The following is a 13,208-nucleotide window of genomic DNA, read 5'->3' on the forward strand; positions in this document are numbered from 1 at the left end:
TAAGCACATGCATAAAAATAATGAAAAATGCTATATAGTAAAAAGCACCAAAACTATCCAATAATCTCTGTGAAACTGAAGTTCCTCACACAGCATATAAACTGGTTAGAGCAGGAGTTAAATAACAGCTGCTAACTCAAGGATGAGCATTTTATCCTTCATCATTTTACGCATTATCTGTATTTCTGGGCTTGTTCAACCTGGAAAAGAAAAGGCCCAGGGAAGACCTCATTGTGGCCTTCCAGTACTGGAAGGAGCCTATGAACAGAAGGGAGACTGATTTTTTCACAGTCTAATAGTGATAAGACATGGAGGAACAGTGTTTAACTGAAGAGGGGAAATTTAGGTTAGATGTTAGAAGGAAATTCTTTACTCAGAGGGCAATGAGGCACTGGCACAGGCTGCCCAGAGAGGTTGTTGATGCCCAATCCCTGGAGGTGTTCAAGGCCAGATGGGGTCCTGGGCAGCATGAGGCCGTTTGGGGCAGCCCTACCCATGGCTGGGGTTGGAGCCTGATGATCTTTAAGGCCCCTTCCAGCTTTAGGCATTCTGTGTTTCTATATGAAGACCCTCTTCTAGAAACCTGTACCAGAACAGTGAATATCTACCAGAACAAACTGCTGCAGTATCTTTGCTGCCACAATCTAATTAAACCACTTATCTCAGAAAAGAAGAAACAATAAGCAGCACTGGTATAAATCCAAAATCTGTATATTGTAAACAACAGCAAGGTAGAGGTACACAATGTAGATTCTAAAAATATTTTTTTTTGTATAAAAACAAAGCTTAAAAAAAAAAAAGAAAAGAAAAATGTCTGGACAAGCAAAAAACAAATCTCATCTTACTACATGGAATCACAACAATCCTGTGCACCAAAGTGCCTGAGAACTTTCACTGAAATCAGCAGTGGAGAGCAGCACCTTGCTATACTGCATATGTGTATGCATATGCATATTCATTCATAGCATGAAAAATAATGCTACAAAACCTCAAAGCCTTCTAAGTGTATATTTTATTTGCTGAAAGCAGAGAAATGCTGATGCTAAGAAGTCAAGCTTTTAATTCTATTTCTGAAAGGAATTTTGCTCTTTTCACTGAAAATGCTAGCAAACTCATTGCTTAAACCTTCCATCTTCCTTCCTTCCTTGCTGTGGTTCATCTTCTCTCTCTCTCCTTCCCTCCTTCCCTTCCTTTCTCATATCCAATCTGGCTTTTCCTCTCTCTTTCTCTCTCTCTCCTCTAAATGCCACCAAAAAGCCAGAAAGAATTCCTCTCTGCTCTGGTTGACAGCAGCACATCACAACAAAAAGGAAGCCTAGCAAACAAATGTCTCAGTCAGTCCTAGCACCCCAGAGTTGTTTCTGTGGTCAGCTATTTAATGGACATTATGCACCTATACTCATGTAGTATTTTTAAAGGACACAAAAATACTTTAAGAGGATGTCTAACTAATCTCTTTGGATACAAATGCTCTTTTTAAAGCATTGTTTTTTATAACACAGCAGCTTAACTCCTTATTTTTTTCTGCAATACTACAATGGAAGTACAAACTATCTAAATATGAAATATTTTTTTTACTAAGGAAAAATGAGCATTCTCTCTTCACGCTTAATTTTCATAAATCAGTCTAACAGAATCATCTGGAATAATCTCGAAGTTCTACCCAAGAGTTCTGACAAACTTCTCTAACTTAAAACAAGATCTCCTGAAGAAAACGTTGGGACAATTTCAACCAGAGTTATGGCTAATGGCTGTAACAATAACAAAACAGTCTACTTCATTCACATGCAAATGTTTCTTGAAACTAACAGAATATAATGCTTGATAAAACACCCCTTAGCAGCGAGAGGCACCATAGTTTTCACAAAGTAGCATGTACAACAGAGAACAAAATAAATTTCACAGAAAGTCTGTTCTAATTAAAGCACTACAGCAAAGGTTTTGCAATACCTCCTAATTTTATTTGCAAAACTTACCTATTCATGTGTGTTAATGTCTGATCAAATGAATGCTCTCCAATTCTTTTATTGCCAGAAAGATCTCTACCTCCACTCCCAGTGTAAGTGAATTCATCTCCTCGATCCTGTGCAAGAAGATTATCCTTGGTTTTAACACTCCAAATTGAAGCAAATAAATAAATTAAAAATAAATAAAAAGTAACTTCATTTGCTCATTACTCTGACAGACAAAAAATATAGTCCAAGATACGGAAACATATGTTTTCTATTTCACTATCACTGTCCTACAATACTTGCAAAAATCTGCATTAGAAAAAATTGCCTGCCTTGAAAAAATTGATATTTACAGCTTTTTTAAAAACTACTTTTAAAAATAAAATATTTCTTTAATAACACATTCTAGCAAGTGGTGTAGCACTAAGTAGAGCCTTCTTTTAGTTTACAAGAATATAGCATTTGCAAAATACATCATCAATAGCTTGGAGACATCACTTCAGCTCAGTGCAAGGGACTGAGTTCTAATAAGTCAGAGCCATGTGTACTTAAATTCAAATTAGATGCTTTAGTATATGAATAGTTCCAGCTATTCTGAAGTGGTAAGAGGTTAAAATTATTTAGATTCACATTTTAAGCTGAGGCAGTTATGTAGTAGAATTCCTACAGGGAATTTTCTTTAAATTCAAGAGAAATTCATCAGCCTGCCATCTTCTGCCACGTACGAAAAGAATGATTAAAATCAAATTATTAATTTCCTTAGAAACTATATCACAGAAAGTCAGATCACCCTGAAAAAATTCAAGAATTTCTAGAAAGATGAATTATTTAAAATGATATCTCATGGAGACACAAATTTTGTGTGAAGTGTGAATCAATAATATAAGGTAAATACTTCATAGGAAAGTAAAGTTTCTATGAATTTTTACAGTAACTTTCTGAACAACTCAGGCAATTTCTTAACACTATTAAAAGACTGACATTACGGATCCATTGCTAGACTGTTACAGATATTTAATGGCTGACAATAGCAGAAAAAAGGAAAATTGGAAATAGAAATGTTGGTTGTAAAAGGCCATAAATTAATTATAGAAATTATCTCATCTGTGTAGGGAAAATCCAAAAGAAATTCAGATGCAGTATTAGATCATTTCATTCCAAAGATTCATACAGATGCAAAAAAAAAAGCCTCTGCCATCAACAAGTTAAAAAAAAAAAAACCCTCTAAACCTAACAAAGATATTGTATAAACTCTAGTTAACCCTTTCCTAAAACAGTCTGCTTATCTGTGCTCAATGAATCTCCAAAAACGAACAAAAACAACAAGCAAACAAAACAACTAGAAGTAGAATTCTGCTGCACAAGAAAAGCGTATGAAACAATTTCAGAAGAATGAAAGACTATAAAAACAAGAGGTGTTTATTAAGCAAGGACATGAAATAAACTGCATTAAAAGAGATCAGAATTGAGTTGTTTGGTCTTTTCTCAATGACTGCTAAATAAATAATGGCAAAAGAAATGTGCAGATTACACAAAGATGATAACAAGAATAGAGATGGATTTGTTTGATGAATATGCCCATTCTAAGAACTGAATAAGAAGTTTTTGCAAAGTTGAGGAAACCAAATTGACATATTTGGCCAAGTTGTGTTTCTATACGGAATTTGAATGTTATTCTCATTCTTATTTTATTTCTTGCATTCAAATAAATGATTAACATCATAAGAATTAACTTTATACTAGTTTTTATGCAAAATGAAGTCCTGCAAGAAACTCATGGCTTGATAAAATGGAAAAGTAAAACCTTGAAAATTTTATGAAAGGAATAGACTGATGATATTAATAACTAACATTTCCTTGAAAATACATGAAAAGAGCAAGAAAGAATCTCAGCAAATTAGTCGTTCATAATCAGAACCCATGTGACATAATGTAAAACTAGATTAAAAAATGGGAATTAACATTGCCAATGCTTAGTTAAATGCAATCTGGTCCCCCCCCCCCCTTTTTTTAATATTTAATGCTGTCTGTAGTTCTGTTCTTGTAGAATTCTTTGGAAATAAGGTCTTTGTCCTTTACTTAAGGTATTCTTACAGAAAACACTAATTTCAAAATTGTTTTTCAATGTTTTTAAATACTCTTCAGTGTTTTAGAAACAATCAAATGAACTTTGGAAAAGCATGGATAGGAGCAGAACAAACAAAGGTTCTACACCCAATTAGGAAAGCAGACAAATAGATACGTAAGACTACTATGACAGGCATAGTTCTAACAGTCAAAATAGGCAAACTAAGGCTTATCAGAATGTGAAAATAATTCTGGATGTAATGTAGGTACAGACAGGACAATGAAATTCAAAAAATGATACCAGAAATGTATTTTTTCCTATTAGCACCTTGTATGGACTGGTAGCTAACAATATGGAATAACAGAAGAGGTGGACAGAAGACTGTCACAGAATACAAGCTGTTGTGCAAATTTGAAATGTCATTTATAAGTGAGTGGTGAAGCTATTGTCCAACAGATTACGTCAAGAACATCCTTAGTATCCCAGGTAGCAAGAGTGGATGAATAATAATTAAGAGTGAGAAGAAATGTATTTGGTGTCTATTGTATAATGAGGTACTTGAATTATCTCACATTACATCTGAGTTACAAGTTGGTACCAAACTAGCTAAGCCCTGAAACCTCTGAAAAGCCCTGAAAACAAGGCAGCATTTGAAAACAGCAGGTTTCATGGCATCAGACATGAGGTTTTCACTCTTTATTCAATCCAGTTGACAGATAGATTCTCACTGTAAAGGCTGTGATGAACTTATTGTGTTGGATTCTCAGTGGTGTAAAACAGAGGACAGAAAATCTGCAAGGAACTGTTTCCTTGGTAACACAGCATGGAAAGATAATACAAAAAAATTGTTTAGGACACAACTTCTCTCCTTCAGGAGAGCTCACACTGGATTCAAGCGATCCAGGTAATACTTAGAATAAATAAATAATAAAGCTGTATACCACACTTATTTTGAGGTTCTGTCAGTCTTGATGGTCTTTAGATACAATAGTTAATTTAAAGCCACAAGAAGAGAATTAAGATGGCACATTAGCAGACTGTGTAAATAGTACACAAATAAAGGTTATAACTCTACAATAAAACAATTTTTCAAAGTGCATTTATTTCTCAATCTTGTAAAAATTTACACACAAGTTAACTATGTCATATTGTTGCAATTCAAATAAGAGCTGCCACTCTTTCGTTCATTACATACAATAAAATAGCTAGAAGTAAGCAGATTTTATCAAAATTTTCATTTAAAATTCTCAAAGGAGGAAAAATGGTTCTTATAGTCTTATTTTTCTCTGGATATTCACGTAGGAGTTTCACTTCAACCTTTTTGCAAGAGACAGGTGAAGTGGAAGTAAACTGAAAATTAGAATTTGGGATATGAAAAAAAAACTGAGCAAAAATGCACCTGGAAATAAAAATTATTTCCCTTGCACCTTAGTTCAGAAAACTGCAAAAAAACCCTGACATTCATATGCACTTTTAGGTATTACTTGTAATATTTCTACCCAACTATTCTTTGTGAAAAATATGTATGTCACCAAGGCTAAGACAGTATCTAAATGTCCATAAAACCCATATTAACACAGTACCACCTTGTTGAACTGGAAAAGGCATGCAAAAGATCCAAATAAATTTATTAAACAGTACTAACTGAATAATGATAGCTGCAGACATAAGAGAACATCAGTATCAACACCAAAACAAACAAACAAACACAACTCGAAGTAAATAAATATCTTTAGCATACCAAGAATGCAGCTACAGTTACTGAGCATATTCTTGGGATTCACCAGTTAAGGTCCTAGAGCTTGGGTTGGGGTTGACTCAAAGGAAATATTAAAATACCCCAACACTAAGTACCTCCTCTTGTGACTGGCTTAGCAAAAAGACATCTTCAGAGACAACATCTTGCAGCAGCATCAGAAGGTAGGTGCTGTTGGCAAAAAATACATTACATTCTGATGCTATTTCAGATGCTCATTTCTTTCTCCAGTGCCTTTCTCCTGGTGACTACCAGTTACACATGTTGTCAAAACAACAGATTGCTTACTGTTTTATTCTTCCCCTGATGCATGATTCAAAATCCTACCTGTGGAAGAGATCTGCAGGAAGGGATGTACCTTTTATAAACATTATTTGGTTGCAGAGAACAGCAATCTATTCTTAAAGAAGTGTTTGTCAACGTAATGAGAAGAAAATTGGACACGGTTTCTGTTTTGTTTAGCAACACAATTGCTTTTGTTGCTCTATTTAGATGGTAACACCAAAGTAGAAAATTTTTCAGCAACTTTGGGATGATAATAAAAGTTACTGAGGCTTTCCCAAGAAGTTCTGAAAGCATCTCCCAGTAGGAGTCAAGAGCCCTCAAAACTTCATGGAATCTTTCATAGAAACTTTTTATTCTTGCTTCATTAAAATAAACACATTATGTAAACAAACCCAAAGAATGAGGCATCTATCTTACTTAAATCAATAAAAAATGTAATACATCTATGTAAAATGTAAAACTTGCGCTTAATTAAAAATTTTAAGTAATACCAAATTCAGACCCTGAAAGCATACTGAAATTTAACTACTCTATGTGACGTAAAATTTGGCTTAATTTTTTTGCTTAAGAATACACATACACGTAAGCATTCCCTAATAAATATGTATGTTTCTCCTCAAAACACTGAGAACTTTTGATTTGTTACCAGAGGTTATTCTTCTCACAGTCATATCTGTATAAGCAGGAAGGTTCATAATCCTCTATCTTTGCAAACATTAGTGTATTAGAACAGCAAAATTATTGCTTAACAAACGACATACCACTTCATCTTCAAACCCTCCAGCTAATACAAGTGAATAAGCTCCATCATTACTGCGTCCATGAATTCCACCCACATGTGGTCTGTGAACACCTGCTTCGCTCACCTGGTAACAGAAGAACAGCAGTTTCTAACATTTTTATCCAACTAATCAGTCATCTACAGTCACTTTTAACAATGATCTTTCAGCTTAAAAAATTGTATAGGGGTAACTGTGTAAACAGTTAATATAAAACTGCCATTAAAGGTGAGAATTTCATTTGTTTTTAATGAAGAAAAGCCAAAAGTAAAGTCACCTAAAAAATGGAAGGACAACATACAGCAGTAGTGACATTGGAAGCTGAAAATATATACTTTCTTCTCTGGGAAAATCTTCCATTATTCTTTCCAAGCAGTATTTAAGATTGGACTTACAGTTACAGTCCATTTGCACAGTCGTTTAGAAAAATTCAACAAAGATGGAGATCTGCCAGTTTGGTAACATTATGTATCTGTTAATTATGGAAGGTCACAGTGACCTGTGTAAAGATCACTGTGTCAGGTACCACTGAAGTAATATGCTACTTACTAATTTGTGACCAACTCAGGAATACTATCACACAGCCTAATGAAAGAGAAGAAGTCATTGCAATCAAGTATAGCTTATATCCAACCAGGATTACTCCCAAGTTATGAGTATGCAACTAAGCTGCAACCAGACCATCTGAGAGCTCCTGTTGTAACATAAACCTTCAACATCAGTAAAGCCTGCTGGGATACACTTACCACAGAAATTTATGTATTAACCATCTCTTTGCTATTTTCAAATTAAATTTTAAAAACTCTTTGTGAATTAAGAAGGGGGTATCATGTTAAATTACATGTTTTCTTAGTACATGATGCAAATTTAAAATTAATAGAAGTAAGACCCCCCAGTAGAAAAGCAATTAGGATCCTCCTTCGTATCTCTCCACATTCCTTTAAATCTAGGCTTCATCTGTTTCTGATTCCACCCCTCTCAATCCTGTAACCTTTTTGGCCGTTCAATATACTTAAGTAACTTCTTTAAGAGTTTACATTCTTTTGGTGCAGTCTTGCACATTTATCATACTACAACACATCAGATAAAATGTCCAGATGGCAAAAAATGCTGTTTCTAACAACAGATAAGAGAAGGCAGCTGTGCACAGTATGAAAAATATGCACGGATACAATGATACTCCCTTGCACAGTTTCTCAGCATCTAGCTGTCTGTGGCTCTGACTTCCTAAAGTACTTAAAAATTCTCTAATCCATAGTACCTAAGAGAGAAGAGTACTGCTTGTTTTATGAACTTCAACTAGCTGATCTTTTTTGCTCTGATGAACCCTCTTCTGTATTATGGATGTATGTTTATTGTTCCATAATTATGCCTTTTATACTGTACTACTTCATTTTACAAACTTCATCTCCATTGCATTTTTTTAGCTAACTTCACATATGAAAAGTCTTTCAGTTGATTTTAAACTATGCCATTCCTTTAATAGTTCTGATTGCTGTTGATTATAGTATCTGCTGTTTTTCCTAGTCCTTCCTTTCATCATATTTAAATTCTTGATTTACTTTTTTTTTTTTTTAAAATCATCACTACTGGGCATTAAGACGGCATATTTTCAAGACTAGCTATTAGAAGATCTTTTTCCTAAATAATAATGATGAAAATAGCTGAAAGCCCAGTACAATTCATATGAAGTTAAAACTGTTCCCCACCCCCTGCTTACTATGCATGACAACTTATCACTCTCACCTAACTTTATCAGTTATTTGACAATTTTTCCAGATTATTTACATGCATGCTGATTAAAAAAGCCTCACTATCGCGATCCCTTTTCCTGTTGCATCAAACATCCTTTCATTCATTCCTCCCTCCCTTCTTTCATTTCCAGGATTTATTAAATTAAATCTAGGTTTCTGGTAGGTGATTCACCCCAAAGATGAATTCTGGTAAGTAATTCATGCCAAAGATGCTCTTCAGATGCTCTCTCCCGAGGCAATACTTAGTCAAATTCCTTCTAGGGAAAAGAGAGTTTGTGTCATGAAAAACTAAGCAAATAAAAATAAAGAAACTACAGACTCTAAATTCTCATAGATTTGCGGAGACAAACCTATTTCTCATAAAGAGTACTGGTCATATGAGAAATATACAAGTGCAATTTAAATGCATACGTAGAAAACATTTCAATCCTTTATTTTTTAGATTACGTAAAATGGTAAAAATTAAAAAATTAAAATGATTATGTATAAGTGGTAATTGCTTTTTGCTGTCTGTTACACATCCACATATATACACAAAATCATCATACTTTGCTCAAGTTTCTGACAAAGGCAGTTATATAATTCTGTTCCTTTTTCCTACAAGCACTAGAATCTGAAAACAATCCACTTTTGTGGAACTTCTAACAATCAGTGGAACTTCTAACAGAAATACGAACTCAAAACTTTAATTACTGCTCAAGCAGTGAAAAAACTTGGTTTTGAGATTTTCAGTTTGCATAATGGACTTTAGAAGCTTGTTGTTACCTGATTTTAGAAACCTCTCTTATTTATGAAACCATACTTAATCTGGAAAGTAGTAAAAATATAACTCCTTTAATTCCTTTCACTAAAGAAACAAACAAACAAACAAACAAACCTTCAAACACAGAGAGGCCAACAAAATATCCCAAAGAATGAAAATGGCATATGGCATTTAACTCTTAATCAATTACTTGTCTGTTAAAATCACTGGGATAATGAGCAGAATAATTTTACAGCACAAGATTAATTAACAATAATCTTTGTATTGATGGTAGCATTCACATTAAGGTGAGAAAGAATCAATTAGTTTAGTTTTCAACTTCATCATTCTGCTTTCTATAAAGAAAAGAAACTAAAAACTGTTGCCATGTGGAAAATACGTGCTGCAAACCTTTTCAGCCTTAAAACTTGCACAACCTCCCAAATTCTGAATTCTTCAGACAGTATGAAGACATCTCAACTGGAAAAAAACTCTGTTAAGTGTTTTCTTCTAACAGTTTAATAATAAAACATTTCTCTTCTTCTCATGAGAAAGCAGGTGATGAAAGATTTAGAAAACAAATTAGGAGAAGCTTGTCATGCTCCTCCTTAAATACAGAAAAAAACCCACCTTCCTATTCTTCCAGATTATATGGAAAACACTCAGTTACCATCCACAACACACGTAAGAGACATAGAATTAACTGATTTTGAAAACGAAGAGCTATCCATTTCCTGACCAAATTAGCGAAAAATCAAAAATAAATCAAAAACTGGAGATATCAGATAAGACTATGGTAAAGTCTGTAGGTTCCTGGACATCTCAAAACCACAAAAACTAGCACTGGCAAAAAAAAAAAAAAAAAAAAAAAAAAAGTTGTTGATTGTTCCACCCTTTTTTATATAAAGAACACTTCACACATATACATGTATGTATTTATATTTATTTGTATGTATACAAATAAAGTGCCTATCACCATACTGATAAACATTCAGTCCCTCTGTGTATTGCCTCAGTAGTTCTATAACCAGCATGTGAAATGGACTGGGAAAATTAACTGCCCTTTCAGTCCAGGTGACATTATTTTTCAGCCAGATTTTTTACCTATCTAGTTTACCATAAACCGTAAGAAATACTTGCAACAGAAAACGAGTATGCAAGAAGTAGCTAATTCTGATTGATCAGATAATTATCTAGCAGTACAGACTTATGTTGGTTTAAGATGTTCACCCACTTAAATAAAGAGTTGAACATTAGTTATGTCTGAACAACAACAAAAAGAACCACAAATCAGAGTCTATTTACAGTTATAACTTCTACTATTTTTTAAATCCACAGCCTAAATCTCCAAAGTGGGATGACAGTTCACTAAGTGTTCTACTTGGAGTTTTAACAGGTATAATTAATCTATCCTAATTAAAACAGGATTCAGATATTTTAAAAGACTACTTGTTAGCTGTATTGTAAAATCAGTATGCTTCTATTACACTACAATTGTCATCACTTCCAGTATTGTAATATATTTGCTTTATTTTGTCCTGGTTATCAATTTAAACTTCTGTTAAGGTCAAACTCATATATTATTATTCTTAATTCAGCTACACTGAAACAACATACCTGAACTCTGAACTTCCAAGTTGTCCCAACAGGAACACCAGGTATGGGCCCATAATGATTTGAAGGAACAATAGTGCATTCCTTAGTGCGACCAACACAGGCCATGCCCTAAAAACACATCCAACAGAATGAATTAGCATTATAATATTGAAACTTAGTTGCAAAATGAGAGGCAGATGTCAGGAAATCTGATCAATAAAGACATACATTAAAATGCATTAAGAATTGTTAAAAGGAATATTTTAAGTAATGTGTTCTTACAGTTTTTGGGGGGGATTGGGAGTTGTTCTTTTTGCTTTTACCTCTAGTCAACTTAATAATTCTTCCACCTCTTCAGCTGATAGTGGGCAGGATTCAACATTGTCTTATCGTCTGTGCAACCCAGTACTGAATTTTGTGTAGTGCATATATAATTACAGATGTAGCACATACATGAACAATTAGAGTAATAGCTATTTCTAAAATACACTCTACCTTGCCCCAGTCTCTCTGGCTTTCAGTACTGGCAGATGGCATCTTTGCTTTCTTTTTACTCTGTTTGAGCTTTTCTCCAGCCTTTACAACTTCATTAGAATCATTTTTGCAGGAAGGACAATACCTAAAAAAACGGTTTTAGTAAATTCTCAATTACTTCATAATAATGGCAATACATTTCCTGTAGCCAAAATAGTGTCAATCGGTTTATCTTGTCTGAATATTTCAAACTAGCAAATAAATACCACTCTCAAGCAGCTAAAGCCTGCAGTGAAAAAAAAGAACCCAACATGAACAAACACTGTCAAATTTAAAATAGGGCATTTCAATATTTTTGAAGGTAGAGTGTTAAAGGCAATAATTTCTCTACTCTTTCTCATGATGCGTGAGATGTCCCACGTTTCCTGTATTCTCTCTTCATTCTGTCCTCTCTTGTTCAGACCATATAAAGAAGATAGGCACAATTAAACTATGCTGCTGACCAGTGGTTATGGTTTGTCTGTATGTCCTGCCCACTCTACCCTTATTTTCTGCTTCTACTGCCCTACATTTCATTATAGATAGCTAAATGTGAAACAGAGCCAAGAAACCCTGAAATGTGTAGACAGACAGACACACACACACGGATACACACACACACACACACTCAATCCTACCCCACAATGCCTAAGGCACTTGAAATAAAGCACTGGAACTCATTCCAACTAACACAAAGCCAACCTGGTAGGAAAGAAGGAGATAGCAGTATGTAGTGACTTCAGCAGAGAGAGAAAAGCAGTACTCTGGTTCTGTTACTGTTTCTAATAACATTTTCATCCCATTCCAAGAATGCCAGTGCAAAGGTGACTATCCATGTTTCCAGCTGCTATAGGCTAAGTCTGGCACATATGCCTTAGCGGAAGAAACCTGACTTTAACAGCATTGATAACTTACTTTAGATGACTACCACTACTACCATCATTACAGCTACTATTACTACTGCTACCATTGTTTTGAATTTATTAATGAACTTTTGCATTTGGTTATGAACAGGAGAATTAATGATCAACATCCACAGGAACAGCCTTCACTATTAAAAGTGTTGAACCATTTAGATAACAAAACTACATTGATAAAAAGAAAGAAAAATAATACAAGATGCTGAATTTCTCTCTCGCTAAAGCCCTGAATGATATTGTAGTTGTTTGAAAAAAAGCATGCAGTAGCCACTTTCAAAGAAGGAATATCTCCCCTGCAAAGGCTGAGAGAGCTGGGGCTTGTTTAGCCTGGAAAAGAGAAAGCTCTGTGGAAACCTGATAATGGCATTTCAGTATCTAAAGGGGAGCTGTAGGAAAGAAGGGAAAGACTCTTTTGCAGAGTCTGTTGTGACAGGACAAAGGGAAATTGTTTCAAGCTAGAAGACAGAAGATTTAAACTGGACATAAAGAGAAATTTTTTTACAATAAGGGTTGTGGAGCAAGGTTGCCCAAAGAGGCAGCAGGTGCCCTGTTCATGGAGGCACTCAAGGTTAGGCTATCTGGGGCTCAGAGCAACCTGATCTACCTGTAGATGTCTCTGTTCACTGCAGGGAGTTGGAACAGATGACCTTCAGGAGTCCCTTCCAACTCAAACAACTCTGTGTCATTAAGTGTGATAATGTAAGTTCACAAGGTTAACAACGACACTCTCTGCTACATGATAGGATAACCATACTACCTTCACACTTTTTAATTGAGGTTTGTTTGGAATATTAAATAGTGTATAGCATCAGTGCTAAACTAATAGCCTCCTCTCTGAAAAAG

The 13,208-nt window shown here is 34.6% G+C and overlaps 1 protein-coding gene across 1 annotated transcript in view; it reads right to left on the reverse strand.

Moving 5' to 3' along the window:
* The window catches only part of UHRF2 (ubiquitin like with PHD and ring finger domains 2), a 77,167-nt gene that overhangs the window by 5,991 nt on the left and 57,968 nt on the right, over positions 1 to 13,208 (reverse strand). The window contains exons 7-10 of the mRNA XM_031606167.2: positions 11,428 to 11,551; positions 10,954 to 11,061; positions 6,823 to 6,927; positions 1,977 to 2,083 (exon numbers count right to left, since the gene is read on the reverse strand). Coding sequence (XP_031462027.1) covers positions 1,977 to 2,083; positions 6,823 to 6,927; positions 10,954 to 11,061; positions 11,428 to 11,551 — 444 coding nt within the window. The remainder of the gene's footprint in view (positions 1 to 1,976; positions 2,084 to 6,822; positions 6,928 to 10,953; positions 11,062 to 11,427; positions 11,552 to 13,208) is intronic.

This window comes from Phasianus colchicus, chromosome Z (genome assembly GCF_987193195.1).
Source record: "Phasianus colchicus chromosome Z, bPhaCol1.hap1.1, whole genome shotgun sequence".
Taxonomy (NCBI): Eukaryota; Metazoa; Chordata; class Aves; order Galliformes; family Phasianidae; genus Phasianus; species Phasianus colchicus.